At 60.3% G+C, this 15,144-nt stretch overlaps 4 protein-coding genes across 4 annotated transcripts; 1 reads left to right on the top strand and 3 right to left on the bottom strand.

Annotated features, from left to right (window-relative positions):
- Positions 1-332: 332 nt before the first annotated feature.
- On the bottom strand, positions 333-3,869 carry GGTG_03175 (hypothetical protein). The gene is made up of 2 exons (XM_009220953.1): positions 1,491-3,869; positions 333-1,425 (listed from the first exon to the last, which is right to left on the bottom strand). Exons 1-2 carry the CDS (start codon positions 3,628-3,630, stop codon positions 1,010-1,012), a joined length of 2,556 nt encoding a protein of 851 aa, XP_009219217.1. The 5' UTR covers positions 3,631-3,869; the 3' UTR covers positions 333-1,009.
- A 1,783-nt stretch (positions 3,870-5,652) lies between these two features.
- Positions 5,653-8,510, top strand: GGTG_03174 (hypothetical protein). The gene is made up of 2 exons (XM_009220952.1): positions 5,653-6,505; positions 6,634-8,510. Exon 2 carries the CDS (start codon positions 6,784-6,786, stop codon positions 8,305-8,307), a length of 1,524 nt encoding a protein of 507 aa, XP_009219216.1. The 5' UTR covers positions 5,653-6,505; positions 6,634-6,783; the 3' UTR covers positions 8,308-8,510.
- On the bottom strand, positions 8,421-11,481 carry GGTG_03173 (Spc97/Spc98 family protein). Its single transcript, XM_009220951.1, has 3 exons — positions 11,459-11,481; positions 10,526-11,269; positions 8,421-10,461 (listed from the first exon to the last, which is right to left on the bottom strand). The coding sequence occupies exons 2-3, from the start codon at positions 11,228-11,230 to the stop codon at positions 8,617-8,619; spliced, it is 2,550 nt and encodes an 849-aa protein (XP_009219215.1). The 5' UTR covers positions 11,231-11,269; positions 11,459-11,481; the 3' UTR covers positions 8,421-8,616.
- A 534-nt stretch (positions 11,482-12,015) lies between these two features.
- On the bottom strand, positions 12,016-14,833 carry GGTG_03172 (hypothetical protein). The gene is made up of 3 exons (XM_009220950.1): positions 14,305-14,833; positions 13,441-14,218; positions 12,016-13,333 (listed from the first exon to the last, which is right to left on the bottom strand). Exons 1-3 carry the CDS (start codon positions 14,314-14,316, stop codon positions 12,495-12,497), a joined length of 1,629 nt encoding a protein of 542 aa, XP_009219214.1. The 5' UTR covers positions 14,317-14,833; the 3' UTR covers positions 12,016-12,494.
- Between the last annotated feature and the right edge of the window lie 311 nt (positions 14,834-15,144).

The following is a 15,144-nucleotide window of genomic DNA, read 5'->3' as shown; positions in this document are numbered from 1 at the left end:
TTACGCGGTCGCAAGCAGGGCCCCTAGTCGCGATGGTGACTGCACGGCAGCCACGCGTGGCGGCAGGTGTGGGGTGGGGTGTGTGGCAGGGACTTTATGCGCCCGCTAATTGGCCGCTAGGGAATCGTCAGCTAACCAAACGGTCCCTGAAACCTGCAGCAGATTGAGACGGCACACTCCAAGCAGACCGAAGTCACCCAAGACAGGCTGGAGCCACACCCAACCAAAGACAAGTGCGGTGTTTGTTTTTAATGCTTGGTTCGCGGCAGTTCTCTCCGGAGATCACCCGTAACAATGGATCCTTCAGGCCACCCTCCTACCTATCAAAATATCGGGAATTTAGCCTTGCGACCCAACGGAGAAATTTAGATAGTGACAAAACAGACAGGGTGCCCAGGAGCTTACATTGTTTGCGCTGGACTACGCTTTTCCGCCTCTCGGCCAGTCAAAATCAATATGATGAAAATCAGAGTTGTGTTCCTTCGCGGCGATGGACGTGCAATTGGATCTGGCTACACAAACCCCAGCAGAAATCCAATACGTCCGCTTCATAGAATCAACATATGAAAAACCCCGGCTCCATGAAATCTCAAACGCAGAACTAACGAGGACATAATATCTGGGCCAAAAGAAAATCTCAAAAACGGGAAGACTTGTATTCACTGACATCTCGTAAACCTCCACATGCGTCCCAGCAGAGAGAACGTATCAAAACCGAGCGCCTCACGCGGTGCTTTGCTTTCCCCCATATTACATTGCCCACCCTCCCCACGCCTCATGACAGAAAAAAAACAAAAAAAACAAGAAAATGCTCACAAACGCCCCTTGCTCCAAACACAGGTAAAAATTGCTCTAGAAATCCAAAAGAGAGAGGGGGGAAACAGAGTCGTCGACCAGCAGTCACCCCAGAAGGCAGCAACCCACCATCGCCATAAATCCACACTTTGCTCCTTGATCCGGCTCGATACTGCAGATACAACCAACGTGAACAAATTCAAATACCCAACAGTTAGGGGGCAGGAACGATGGAAGCACCTCCGTTTTCGTTGCCATCGTTCAGCCGTTCTCGCTGCACCATGACCCTCTGATTGCAGATGTCGATGAACATCTCGAATTTATGGATCATCTTGTCCTTTTCCTCCAGCTGCTGCTTGAGCTCCTCGATCTCTTTGGCCGAGTCGGCTTTGAGTTTGTCGTAGTCCTCTTTGGTCTTGGCAAGCTCACGGCGAAGGTCGGCTCGGATGCGGTCTTCGGCGGACGGCTGGGGCTTGCTGTATATGGTCATCTTGTTCTCAGAAGCCCCAGCCGCTACCTTTTGTGGGTTGCGGTTGATAGCCGCCCTCGCGTTGTATATATCTCGAGGGAGGAGCGGTACGTTGGGGTGTTCGGTCTGCAGTATTTCAAGAGTTTGGGTCACACCAACACCTATTATTCGGCTTGTCAGTAAACTCTGGCTCGACAATGCCAGCCGTAGCCAGTAGGGCGCGTACCATTCTCCTTGAGTGCCTTTACGGACGCCACCATTTTGCTGTCAAGCTTGCGAGCAGCGGGGTGGAGCAGGGGGCTCTGACTTGGTCCATGGTTGTGGGTGAGATGTGCGGAATCAGGGCGATACCGCACGATCCACTGGGTCCTCTGCTCGATGGCGAAAAAGCCGAACTGGCAGTCACATTTGCGGGACGACGTTTTCCTCTTACGGAGCTCCGGGTTGACCCGCTTCGGAGGCTTTCCGGCGCGGTCACAGACAAACAGGACTTTCTTCAGCCCTGGAACTGTCTTTTTCGACCGCCCGATGACGACCGCGTATCCGACCGAGGTGCAGTACGCGAGCACGTACTTGTGCACGGCATCCAGAGTCGGGTAGCTGCCGCCCTCTGGTGGGGCCGACATAAGCTCTCCCATGGGTTCCCGCGCGACGGCAGCAGCGTCAGAGAGCTTGGATTGGTCACCGTCATCATCTTCAGCCGCAATGTCAATCTCCATCTCATCCTCGTGGTGGCTCTCTTCTGCGTGTGTCGGAGTCGGAGTTTCCTGCTTTTGCGGAACAGGTGTGTGGTGCGCAGAGGTCTGGTGCGCCTGTGCCTGGTGGGGTTGCGGTTGCTGTATTGATGGTTGCTGGACCTGTGTTTGCGGCTGATGGCTCTGTTGCTGCTGTTGCTGTTGCTGAGCCTGTTGCTGGGCTTGATGAGCCTGCTGGACTTGCTGGGCCTGTTGGGCCTGTTGAGCCTGTTGAGCTTGCTGGGCCTGCTGGACTTGCTGAGCCTGCTGAACCTGCTGGGCTTGCTGTGCCTGCTGTGCCTGTTGAGCCTGCTGTGCCTGTTGAGCCTGTTGAGCCTGTTGAGCCTGCTGCTGGACGTGCTGAACCTGTTGCACTTGCTGGACCTGTTGGGTTTGCTGGACCTGGTGCGCCGAGTGTGTTTGGTGCACCGGCAGGGCATGTTGCGGCTGAGGGGTTGGTGTTGTGTGTGTCTGTTGCGCCTGCTGCGCCTGTGCCTGGTGGTTCTGATGCCCTTGGTGAACCTGGTGGGCTTGGTGAGTGGGCTGATGCGCAGCATTCTGCTTCAGCGGCAGCTGTTGCCGCACTTGCGGTTGCTGTATTTGGCTCTGATGAACCGCCGAAGGATGAACCTGGGGCTTGTGAATCTGTGCCTGATGCGCCACCGGCTGCTGGTGAATTTGCTGCTGGTGGGTTTGCGAGGGATGCACAGCGGCAACCGGCTGCGTCTGCTGGGCCTGCTGAGTGTGTTGGGCATGTTGGGAGTGCTGGACCTGATGTACCTGGGGAACCTGCTGAACTTGTTGCACCTGGGATATCTGAGGTTGAGATGGAGGTCGAGGAAGGGCTAAGGAGAGAGACGGATGTTGTGGTTGCTGAGGCTGCGGCTGTTGCTGGTTGTGCTGGACTGACTGCTGTTGGTGTTGCGATGGCTGCTGCTGCTGATGCTGCTGCGGCTGCTGCTGCTGTTGTTGCTGCGACTGCTGCTGCTGGACAGACTGTTGTTGCTGCTGCTGCTGCTGCTGATAGTGAGGCTGTGCTTGTGATTGTTGGGTTTGTTGTTGCTGATGGTGGTGTTGGTGGTGCTGGGTGTGCTGGGGGTGCTGGGTGTGTGTCTGGTGCGCCTGGTGCTGGGCATGTGTTTGGTGCGCTTGGTGCGCCTGGTGCTGCGCGTGTGTCTGGTGCGGTTGTTGGTGTTGTTGATGCTGCTGGTGCTGGTGCTGCTGCGACTGCTGGCGGGCTAGCATATGGCTGTCGTTCTGCTGGGGGACGGCATGGCCCATGCCAGGGTTCATGGCCTGGGCGAGGTAGTTCAGCGACTGGGTCGGCGGAGGCATCTGACGCGGAGGCATGGCCCGCTGGCGAGAGACGTTGACGGGCGCGGCGATCGGGGCCTGCTGTCGGGCGGCATTTTGGACGGTCGGGACGGGCGAGGCCGATGTAGTGAATATGTGATGAGGATAGCCGCTCTGCTGGGCTTGCTGAGCGTACGCCTGGGTATGATATGGTGACGCGTGCTGCTGCGACAGCGAGGGCGAGGGCTTGCCGGTCGTGTGGGATTGCGTTGGAGGGTAGCCGCCGCGTCGGAGGTTGCTTACGCCAAAAGTCAGACCCGGGTGAGTGTTGGTCGACATGATGGCGAAACGGCCGAAAACAAAACCCCAAGACGCAAAGCTCAAAAGGCAGGAAGCAGCCGAACGGCGGCACGAGGGAACACTGCTGCCTCGACGCTGGGCCTCGAACCCAAGCTCTTTGACAGACTGCCTCAACCCTCACAAAGGACCAAATGTGGGCGGGCGTGTAGATACAAGGATGTGGAGGAGGTGTATGGAGTGTTTTGGAAAGGTGTGGGCAGCCCTGGTGTACGGCGAGAAGAGAAGAGGGCGTGGGAAACGTGGGCGTTCGGCGGGAGGAGGGAGCGCAGGCGCCAGCCAGTAGGAGTGGCACCGTAGGCTGCCAGTGATTGGTGGCCAGCCCCGCCAAAGGCGGGCACTGTGCTGCCGCTGGGCCTGACAAATGCTGGGAGCACATCCGCACACTGTGCTGTTCATGGGATGCCTGTTTGGCTTCAGGCGGGGCCACGGGCACCTGCGTATCCTGGTACAGTATGTTACAGTGCGGGGACCATGATGGGCACCTTTGCCCGGCTGGTCTGCGCTTTGGCCGTTTGCCTGCTGGGCTTTATTTTTTCGGATCATGGCCAGAAAGTCAATCTTGGCCACTCCTCCCGCACCTCCAGCAGCCCTGCACCCTCGATGAGCGAGACGATCTGATCAAATAAATCGCGGCTCGATCTGTAGCTGAGGCACCACTGGTTGATCTGTTCAGAATATGTGAGCCTTGTTCGCGATGCACTTTCGGGGTTTTTTGCAATTTGCAATTTGCAATTTGCTTATGCAGATGCTGCTGTTGCTGTGAAGCTCGAGCCCGCCCAGTTTGGCCAGGAAATCAGCTTGGGCGGTGGATTGTGTCCCCCAATTGGTAGCGTGTACAACCCTGCGTGTGTTTGTGTGGCCTCCACCCTGTTTGGGATCGGCAGCCGTCTAGCAGCCCTTGATCTAAACCCATGCCCCCCAGAGCGCACCGACTCGGCCAGCCGAGCGCTGGAGGGCGGGACGCTGCTGGACGACAACCTTAACTTCCATTTCATGTGGGTTGGTACTGTAGTATTGATAATTGACCTTAGCTTTTGTGTTATTGTCACAGCTCGGGCGGCGAACTACCACCGACATTATTCAGCCCTTGTCCCACAAGTGGGTGTGAGCTTCCAGGGCAGAATTGCTGGTGGTGGTGGCATCGATTTCTTAGCTCCACACTTCACGCTTTTCTGTCCCTCCCAAATGGTATGGGAGACGTGCTAGAGGTGCGTGTTGCGACGCCCAGCCGTGCAGCTGTTTTTTTTTCTGTTCAATGGATGTTTCGTTTCCATCTTTCTTTCCCCACGCCCACGTTTCACTTCCGCTGTTCCTCTTCAGGCCGTGCTCGGTATTTCCTCATCCTACACTCCCAATGCCGCTCGCTGATGGCTGGTGGGGGGCTCTTGGTTTTCGCTCTGTCTACCTCGGTCTTTATTTTATCGTGCTGCTTTTCGTGCCATGCCGCCCGCCGCGCTGCATATCACCCACCCCCTCTTGCATATTCCCCTCGTTAACTTGACTGGCTTCCCCTTGCGAGTGAGGGCTAGGGAACACTTTAGCCGCAGCTGTTTGCTTTCCCAGCAGGCGTTCCAGGGCAACAGTCTCGAAGTTAGCCTAGGAACATGAATATTTGCCAGCCTCCTCCATCCCGGGGCCACTCATCATGCCAAAAAAATGTCTTGAATCAACTCTTTGCTCATTACATGCTCAAGACACGACAAGGTGGGCGTGAAATATTTGATTAGCTGCAGTTCATGACCGGTATTCGGCAACTAGGATTCAAACGCTGTGATGGCTGGGAACACACACATGGCGCTAGCCCATTTTCGCCCCCCCACCCTCCCCCCCCCCCCCCCCTCGTGCTGTCACTCCCGCCGCATTGCCTGTGCTGCTACCCACGCCGCCGCGGCGCCATGGAACCCAGCAGGACGCAGCGCACGCGCTCGCCCCCAGGATTCTGTGCACACTACCACGCACACAGAACCTTGCAGGCGCCGACACGATGGCGTTGGTGACAATGTGAAGGGAGGGTGAGGTGAAGAAGCATGGAGGCAACCGAGATGACATAGCCTAACAGCCTAGTCGGCATACCACATTGCTTAGCTCGTTCTGCAGCTTAGAGGATCAGGAAATACACTCGGCGTCCGAAAAGGGTAACCTGGGAGTGGGATACAAGGGCAGGAGGAGAAAAAGGGAGGGCTGCTGCACCACGCTCGTCCTCATCACAGAACTGCAGGCCCGCGACGGGTGCGTGCTTATCGACGGCACCACCACATCACACCTGCGTGTTTATTGATATCCCACTGCCGGCGGGGGTGTCACGTCGGGGTTGAGCTGGGCGACTGGCACACTGAGCACGCTGGGGCTGGGTCCATGGCATGGTTACCCAAAGGTATAATGTCTCGAATGTTTGCCTGACAGGCGCACAAACGCTGGGCTCATCTTCTCCGTCCGATCGAGGAGGGCAGCTGCTTCTCGGCTGCGTGTCCTTCCTTCCTTCCTTCTTCTTTGGCGTCTTCTTTCCTCCCCACCCTCCGCGCCATCAGAAAGCTTGAATGCAGCATCGTGCTTTCTCTGAAGCTTCGTTGGTTCGCCTTCCCGATCCACCCCCAAATACCGCCTGCACTTGGGCGCAAGTGCTGCTTGGTTGGCCGACATCTGGCAGCCGCCGTTTGCCCAACCCCGATACGTATCTTGCGTGTTTGCAAGGTGCTACATTCGTCACACCCAAGTGCCAATGATCTGGCATCCAGGACGCTGAGGTTCTAGCCTCATCCTGAGATAAGTCCGTGTCCCAGGCTATCTGCTGGCTGCCTTTCCCACTCGTTCGCGACACGTGGAGGTGCCGACCAAGACACCAGGATATGCCGAGGTAGGAGTCCCCCTCTTGGTCGAGCTACTCCTCTCTCCGTCACTCCAGCCCATCTAGGTACCTTGTCGAGCTATCTTGGCCACGTCAAGGCGGTGCCAACTCCAACGCTGCTGACTGGAATCTCAAAGCACCCACCTAGTTCTCTCCACCCGGATATACGAAGAGAAAGCACGAGTTCTATGGGAAACGTCGAAGACTGGGAAGTAAAAGCAAAAGCAAACGGATAACAAAGACAAGCACAAGAAAAAGAAATAAGAGAAACACAGGGAGTGGGAGTAATGGCTTTGGCAACAGCTCCCGGGCTTGGGGGCCTGATCCCGGTACCAGCGTTAGCGGCAGGAGTGGACCCCTACGCAATGTTTCCTCGGTGCCGCACGCCTCCCAGTACAGCTCCCGCAGCAGCCCCCAGTCTGGATCCCGCGCCGGCTAGCGCCGCCGCCACCCCGGATTTAGCCGCCCGGGCCACACCTGGGTCTCCTCCGACTCTGCCGCCCCCACACAAGCAGCGGCCCGCGGCACGCAGCAACGACGAAAATAGCGGCGGCTGCCGACGTCAGAGCCGAGGCAGCCCCAGCCCGCGCCCCCTCGGCAGTCGCAAGAGGCGGTGCAGGACGTCACTCCGAGGGTCGGGCCCTGGGCGTGGCAGCACTCGATTTGCCGCCGAGGGCACGGCAGCGGACGAGGGTGACAGCCTGGACGGCAAAGACAACACCGGGCCGCCTCTGAGCGTTGATAATGCCACAGGTTCAGTGAGAGAGTACCGCGAGCTTGTCTCGACGCCAGAACATGTCACAAGGGTGTCGTTCCTGCGTTGGCGAACCCGCGACTCGTGGTTCTGCTTCCCCGGAGAGATCAGGAACCAGATCTACGAGGAGCTGCTGCTGCCGCCGTCATCGTACGACATGTACGCCGGCTACTACGGAGACATGAAGGCCGGCCGTCGGGGCGACGCCGACGTCGCCGCCGCCGCCACCGGACGGGGAGAGCAAGTCCACGAGCCCGGCAGCATCCGCCTGCAGACGCCCGGAATCCTCCTCGTCTGCCGCGCCATCACGGGCGAGTGCACGCCGATTCTGCGCGCGCGCACCCTCGTCGTCGACCGCGTCCCGCCCTGGCCCCCCGGCTCGCCCGCGCCGCTGCCCGTGTCACGCTTCATCGGCCACACGACGCTGCGGCGCTTGCACACGCTCGAGCTCCGCGTCGAGCTGGGCCGCGGCGCCATGGGCAGCGGCTGGGTCTGGAACCCGCTGGTGCGCGACCTCCTGGCCGTGCTGTGCGGCGGCGCCGGCAACGAGCTGCGCCGGCTCCGCGTCGTCGTCAAGCTGTTCCGCCTCGGCTGCGTCCCCGCCTACACGGCCGGCGGCGAGGGCGCCGAGTGGGATAGGCTGTTTGCCCACCTCGAGTGGTTCCGCGCCGCCAACCCCATGATCTGGAGCCCGCCCACCGTCGAGGTCGAGTTCTGGGCCGTCGGCGCCGCCGACGTCGTCGCACTCGAGCCCTTCCCCGCGCCGCCGCCGTCGTCATTGCCCGCGGGCCCGCGGGGGCTCCCGCGGAGCCTGCAGGAACTGGACGTGTGCTTGCGGCCCTGGCAGTTCCGGTACGCGCGCGCCCGCAGGATCGGCGACGCCACCGACTGCGCCCTGGTTCCGGGCTCCGTCACCGAGTTCCTCGCCGAGGACCCTCGGGACAGGGACGTGGTTGGGAATCACGGGGTGCAAGGTTCTGGTCAAGATGACGAGGACGAGGACGAAGATGAAGGTGAGGATGACGAGGACGACGATAACGGATACGATATGGATTAAGATGATGCCGCGGACGAGGCTTGAGACGAGGGGATAATGGAAACGATATACTAGAAAAGTTGGCGAGCGCAGATTTCTGAACAGCATTCTAGGTACGGGCTGAGAATCACTGGTGGTAGAGGAAATGTGTCGATGCTTGATATTCATAGTCTCGTCACAAAAGAATACACATGGGGTGGACATGCCTCCCAAGTTCTTCCCGGTTCTCGCTCATCCCCGTTCGGTCTTTGAATTACACGCCCGAAGTCGCCCAAACACACCCGTAATATCTCGAAAGAGCAAGAGGAGTAGGAAATATTATCCGTCGTTTCATATGTTGTAGTCCTCCACGCCGGCACTCCCGCCCTGCCGGCCCGAGGACTCGAACCACGTCCCAAAGTCGAGCTTCATCAGCAGCCGATCCACCCTCCCGACCCGGCGGGGCACATACTCGCCGAGCTCGACGAGGGCGCCGCGGTCCTCGTCGTCGTCGTCGTCGTCGGCCGCACCGCCGCCGCCGCCGTCGTCGTGCGCCTCGGCCGCACCTCCCATGTCGTCGCCGCTCCCGGCGGGCAGGGCGTTGCCGCCGCCACCGCTGTCGTCCCTGGCCTCGACGGCGCGCAGCTCGGCGATGCAGGCCTCGACGCCCGCCTTGATGCGGCGCTCGACGGCGGCGATCTCGGCGCGGACGTCGGCCTCCTCGCGCTCCAGGTCGACAAAGGCGTCGACGACGCCCGCGTCGGCCTCGAGGTCCATCGACGACCAGATGCCCTGCAGCCGGTGCACGAGCGCCACCAGTCGGTCCACGTCCACTAGGAGCTCGTACAGCACGTCGGTGAAGGACTGCTGCGTGAGGAGCACTCGCCTCGCGAGCGTGCGGAGGTACAGCCGGTGCGCCGTCGCCAGCGACTGCGGGTCGTGCGGCTGGCGTGTGTCTTGCGATGGCGGCTGCCCGTCTGTAGGATCTGTGGCGGCGGTGGCGGCGGCGGCAGACGCGAGCCATATGTCGTCTCCGTCGTCGTTATCGTTATCGTCGTCGTCCTCGTCCATTTCATCGCGGGACCTCTTGCCCAGCGTATGCAACTTCAGGGGTTTGTTCCGGCGGTCGTCAGGCCTCGCTTGGTCGTCGCCCGTGAGCAGCCACTGCTGGAAGCCGTCCCAGAGCCCGGCGACGACCTCGTTCTGCAGGTAGGCCTCGGTCTCGGCGAGGAAGAATATGACTGCGCTGCATGTCGCCCACACGCTCCGCATCGCAGCCGACCGCGCCGTGTTACGGCCGCGCAGCAGCTTGACCTTGGCCCGGCCCGAGGGTGTGCTCCCGTACGGCGGGCGCGGGGGTGGTGGCCAGTGTCGTCTCAGGGCTGTGATCTTCCAGAGGTCCGTGAGCCGCAGATGGGCTTTCCGGACCGAGAGCAAGTATGAGTTTATTGACGTGTATGTCTGCACGTCGGACTGGCTGAGGAAGAGGTCGAGCGGGGAAGGGATGTCGAGCGTGAGAACGACGGGAACAGACAACAAGAGGTTCCTGAACGGGGTTGTGGCGATATTGCTCACGTAGCCAAATGCCGACGGCGGGGCACCCCCAGACGTGGAGGCGGACAGTTTTGACTTTGCGAGGGTGAGCCTGATGATGTCCCTCGCCATCTCGAGGCCCTCGTCCTCATCCGAATGCTGGCCCTGGAGCGAGCCCAGGGCGCCCCAGGTGCGCGCGAGTACCGACATGACCTCGCCCTCCTTGAGCAGGATGTTGGCCAGGGGTTCTTGCCTGCCGTATGCAGCACTCATATTGTCGACTTTGCGCCAACGGCTTCGCATCTTCTCGTCTGCCTGTTGAGACAGGGCCATGGCGAAGTCACCGCGGCCGAGCAGGAAGAAATCTCGTAGCACTTGCAACATCTCCATAACTCTGGCAAGTGGCAGAAATTTCTGTAGGATATTTCTCGAGAGGAAGAAGCGGATGTCTGTTATAGTCCTCGAAAACACTGCACCGTCGAGGGGAAACGAGAGCTTGGATAGCTCGGATAGTTGGGAGGACAGGTGGTGGACAGCGCCCTGCCCCGACGCTTCTGCTGCTTTGGCTCGTATCTGGCTGAGGGACTTGCCGATGAACAACAGGGAGGTGGCCGTTGGTGCTGTGACAAACGACGGGAGCAGATATGGATTGGAAATAAAGTCCTGTAGCGATTTCGTTGTTAGTATGCGTGTGGATGTTTAACCAAGGATAGCCAAAATCACATGCCTCTTCGCTCCCTTGAGCTGCCTTTTGTATAAAGAAGTCGCCCGACCCAAACGTGGGAAGCCGGCCGTAAAGCACCCAAGCCGAGACCTGCTTGAGCCAGGCCGTCTCGGCAACAGCTACGAGGCTCCTGGCGGTGGTCTCGATGTCGACGTAGCCAGTTTGCAGCTCGGCGCGGAGCCAGTCTATTATCCTGGCGCCAGTGCACGCCATGGCGACGCCGCCGCCGCCGCCGCCGCCATCCCGCCTCTCGCCCCTCAGCATGAGGCTGACGACCTCCCAGAGCCACTCCATGCGCCTGATCCAGGCCGAGAACTCGCCGACAACGGCGGTCAGGGGCACGATGTTGTAGGCGCCGACCAGGGCCGGGTCGCTGCGCAGGACCGAGGCCTCGATGTCGAGGACCTTGCGGCGGAAGGCGGCGAGGTGGGCCGACGAGACCGAGGCGGCGACGGCACGGCAGATGGTGGAGGGGTGCGACGACGCGATCTGGGCCGAATAGCCCTGCACCTTGACGTGCAGGCTGCTGAGGTGCGACACGGACGCTAGGAGCTCGCGCTCGGGAGGCGAGAAGACGGCCGCGGCGGCCGCTGATGCTGCGGCTGCGGCTGCGGCTGCGGGACCGGCATCCGCATCGGGGGCTGCGGCGTCGGCGCGGAGTAGTGGAGATGGGTGCCCGGCGAGGGAGAGGAGGATTTCGTGGAGCATTGCGGTTTGGTGGTGCTGGTGCCGTCCTGGCTGCTTTTCCTATTCATGGGGGCGTCGAGAGTTGGTCCCTGCATATCAGCTGTCTGGTCCGTCTCTCGCTGCTGGGAGGGCCTTGTTCGCAGGCGGTGTCCGTGACGCAAGGGTGCATTGCATATGCAGACGCCGATGCCAGCGCTCCGCGGGGTCTTGCATCGGGGGAGGGGGTGCCTCATGGAATGCTCGACGCACAATTTCATCTCTGATATGAGCAGCAGAATCGTTCCTAGCAATTCGAACCGGCACATGAGGTCGCGTCTGTGGGGCCGGTCCCCGGTCTTTGCTGCGCTAGTGCAGGGATGGGGCTGGATGACGAGCTTGAGCAGTGGACTTGACTGGACTGGGGGTTTCGTGGAGGAGTGAGCGATGCAGGTCAACGTCTAGAAGGACTCGCGAGCCGTGGATCGTGGATAGCAGTTTCAACAGCTGGCAGTTGGGGAGACGCCGATGCCAGAGTCAGATATATTGTCACTGAACTGCGCTCGTCCTTTTGCCCAAAATAGCGCAACGTCTGCTGTCCCCTGTTGAATTGACCGAACCAGGGGATGAGTCGGCTGCTGGGGGACCCTGGTCGTCGCGCTGGCCACCCTCGTTGGGCAGCGAGGCCAGCTGGGTTGACTTGTGCGGGCGGCACTTGTGGGTGACGCGAGGTTCCACAGCCGTTACAGCCCGTCACAGCTTTTGCTTCTTCTCGCGTCGTTGGGTGCACGCACAGTCACATGACGAGGTTCATCACACACAAGGCGTGCCGCTCTCCCGCGCGGAACTGTCATCGACAGGGGACGGCTGGCAATTTTAGCCTGAAGACTCGTCAATGTTTTCTTGATCGTGAGATTGTTTTTATTTCTTTCCCTCCTCTCATTTGAATTCTGTGGCCAAGACAATTGCCCGCCAAGTCACCACCTCGCCGTCACGGCTGGATGAGCAGCCAAGCCCCTGGAAAACAGAGTGCGAACAGTGCTGTGCTGGCAGGGTGAAGCAAGCAAACAAACAGAACCTGTGCTCAAACGCAACTACCAAAGCTTCAAGCAACCATTAAAGACGTTCGGCTGACAGACAACAGTCACGAACACGAAGCAAAGAAAGAAAGAAAGTAAGAAAAAAAGAAACATAAAGGCTCTCCCAACATGCAGCGGCTCGGCTGCAGATTCTCGAGCTCCGCTGGGTATCTACCCAGGGAAGTAGGTAGGCATCCGGCTAGGTGATCCGACTAGGTGCTGCCTTGCTGCTACTTGTACTCCAGAGCCCCCTTCTTCTCGCCTTTGATGGAGCTGGCAGAACTCGAGACGCCGCCGTTGGTCTCGGCGTCCTTGAGCCTCATGTCGGGCGGGATTGTGCCGCCGTCGCCCCCACCGACGACCAGGTCCCTGCCGTCAGGCGCCTTCCCGACAATCATGCCCTTGGCCACGCTCTTGATGAGCGCGCGGCGCGAGACGCCCGTGACGTCGATGTAGACGAGCCCGACGTTCTTGACGCCCCCGCCGACGTTCTTGGACACCTCGCCGGCCTCGGGCCCCCACTTGTGGTGCACGACGGTGGTGGCCGACGTCGACGCCGACGTCAGCAGCTGCTTGCCCGCCTGCTCGATGCCGTCGGCCACGGTCGAGAAGGCGATGAGGCTCTTGTTGAGCAGGCCCGGCTTGTAGTCCTCGATGGGGTTGCCGTCCTTGTCGAACCCGCGCCCGCCGCCCTTGTGGCCCCGCCGCCCCAGCGTCGCCCCCAGGTTCTGCGCCACCTTGCCGATCTGCCCGACCGTCTTGGCCGACAGGCCCGCCGCGCTGCCCGTGAAGGTGTTGATGCGCCGGATGCGATCGTGCGTCGCCGGCTTGAACGTCATGGGCTTGGTCGCCGGCTCGTTCTTCTCGGTGAAGCTGTTGGCCTGCGACTGCAGCGTCTTGGAGATCTTGTCCGACGTCGTCACGATCAGCCGCGACGCCAGCGACGCGTGCGACACCAGCGTCGACCGCTGGTACGCCGGGTGCATCAGCATCTTCACCGACTCATCCGACGCCGGCGTGACCGATATGCACTGCGTGGAATCCGTCGGCAGCGTGATTTCCACGGGCTCTGTTGGCGGTTGCGAGCGCCTTGGTCAGTTACCTACGCACGAGCGCGGCTGGAAAGAGGGGATGGCTGAGAGGCAGGGGCAGTATAGAGGAGGCAGTCGGTCGCACCTTTGGAGCCTGGCTTCAGGGCTTTGTCTTCCACCACCTGGAAGTTCTCTCCCAGCTCCCCTATCACGCTCCCATCTTCCTCGTCGATGAGCACGATCTGACCCCCGTGAGGAACGCTGTGGCTTCCCTGCGCATATGCCTCGCCTGGCATGTAGTCGGCGGGGTTGTATGGTGGTAGATCCTCAACGGCGGCAGCCTTGGACTTGGAAGACTTGGAAGGTTTGGACCTGGACGACGACGGTGCTGATGCAGATGCGGATGCGGATGTGACGGCCGCGGTTGCCGCCGACGCTCCAGGGCGCCATGTGGACGGCCCGTCAAAGACATCCGTCTTTTCGCCCTTGGAGCTCGACCCCTTGGGCGGCGGCGCCCTCTCGAGGAAGGCGGTGCACTGGGCCAGGATGGTCTCAAACGTGTCGACATCTTCTTGTATGTGCTTGCGGCTGCCAGGCTCAGGGAACTCTATCCTGGTGAATGCGCCGTTGTCGCGGCCCAGGTCCCAGCGGGGGATGAGGTAGCTCCTGGGCGGCTGGTGGTAGATCTGGGTCGTGGCGGGCAGCGGGAGGTCCAGCTCTGGCGGGAGATGCAGATGGAGGTAGAAGTCCTCTTCTGGGGGCGCACCGGTGTGGGGGTCGACGGAGAGGTCGGCGAAGGGCGATGTGGTCGGGACCATTAGCAGAGACAATGTCTGGGGACCGGCCGGTGTGAGGGTGGCCTCGTTGCCGTTGTTGATGTGGTACGCCGAGATGCCATCTATGGCGTACAGAAGCTTGGGCTCCTAGGACTGGTGTTAGTCTGGACCTCGCCCGCCAAGTCTCCAGCCCTCCTGAGCTTCCCCGTTCCCTCCCAGCTGCTTGGACCTACATTGGATGCCATTTTGTGAATCTGGAGCTATCCCGCTCGAGATCTGCTGTGGTGCTCGCCTGCTATCGTGCTGGTTTTTTTTTCCACCTAGCAAACAGAGCGCGCAGCTATAGCAGACTGGTGTCGTGTGTGCGAGCGGCGCAGTTGGCCTGCAGCTGGTCGCAAACGTCAATGGGTTTTAAGGATGGAGGGGTCGAGCGACGAGACGCGCGCGTGTCAGTCGTTTGCGGTTGTGTGGAGAGCAGCCCCCATGCAGGGGTTAAGAATAAGACCCGAAAAAGGATGCCCTGGGGTTGCAGTGCGTCTCCCAAGCACAGTTTGCCGGTGCTTCTTTTCGCCTTCGTCTTTTGTGGGATGCCAAGTGCGGTGTGATGTTTCCAAATTTGGATTATTATCTGATGGTCTAGAGAGCCGTCCGGAATGTTGGTCCGCGAGAGTGACGGATTGATGTGCATGCGACGCTGGCTGGCTGGCGCTTAAAGGCCGCACCTGTGTGGAGCAAATAGCGCGCCGGCTTGGGGGGCGGTTTGCCATCGAGAGGCCTCTCCTCCAAGGGGGTGGAGGGTGGAGCGACGTCATTGGGCCTCGAGCTGCCGCTTGCGCTCGCTTCCCATTTCTCCGCCGCTGAAAAAAGAAACACAAATACACATCCATGGCGCCATGATGTGCGATGGCACACCCACACTCCGCACCCCGACAGTCACACACGCAGTATGCACGCACAGACGCCTCAAATAGTGCCGCGGGCTGCGTGTGTGCGTGTCTGCCAGGAAGCAGGCGTGGAAACGGCTTCTTGCTCTGCCGGTCTTCTCTTGACGTGGAGCTGCTGCTGCGCCTCAC

Source organism: Gaeumannomyces tritici, assembly GCF_000145635.1.
Source record: "Gaeumannomyces tritici R3-111a-1 unplaced genomic scaffold supercont2.2, whole genome shotgun sequence".
Classification (NCBI taxonomy): Eukaryota; Fungi; Ascomycota; class Sordariomycetes; order Magnaporthales; family Magnaporthaceae; genus Gaeumannomyces; species Gaeumannomyces tritici.
This window is presented reverse-complemented; position numbering and strand designations above follow the sequence as displayed.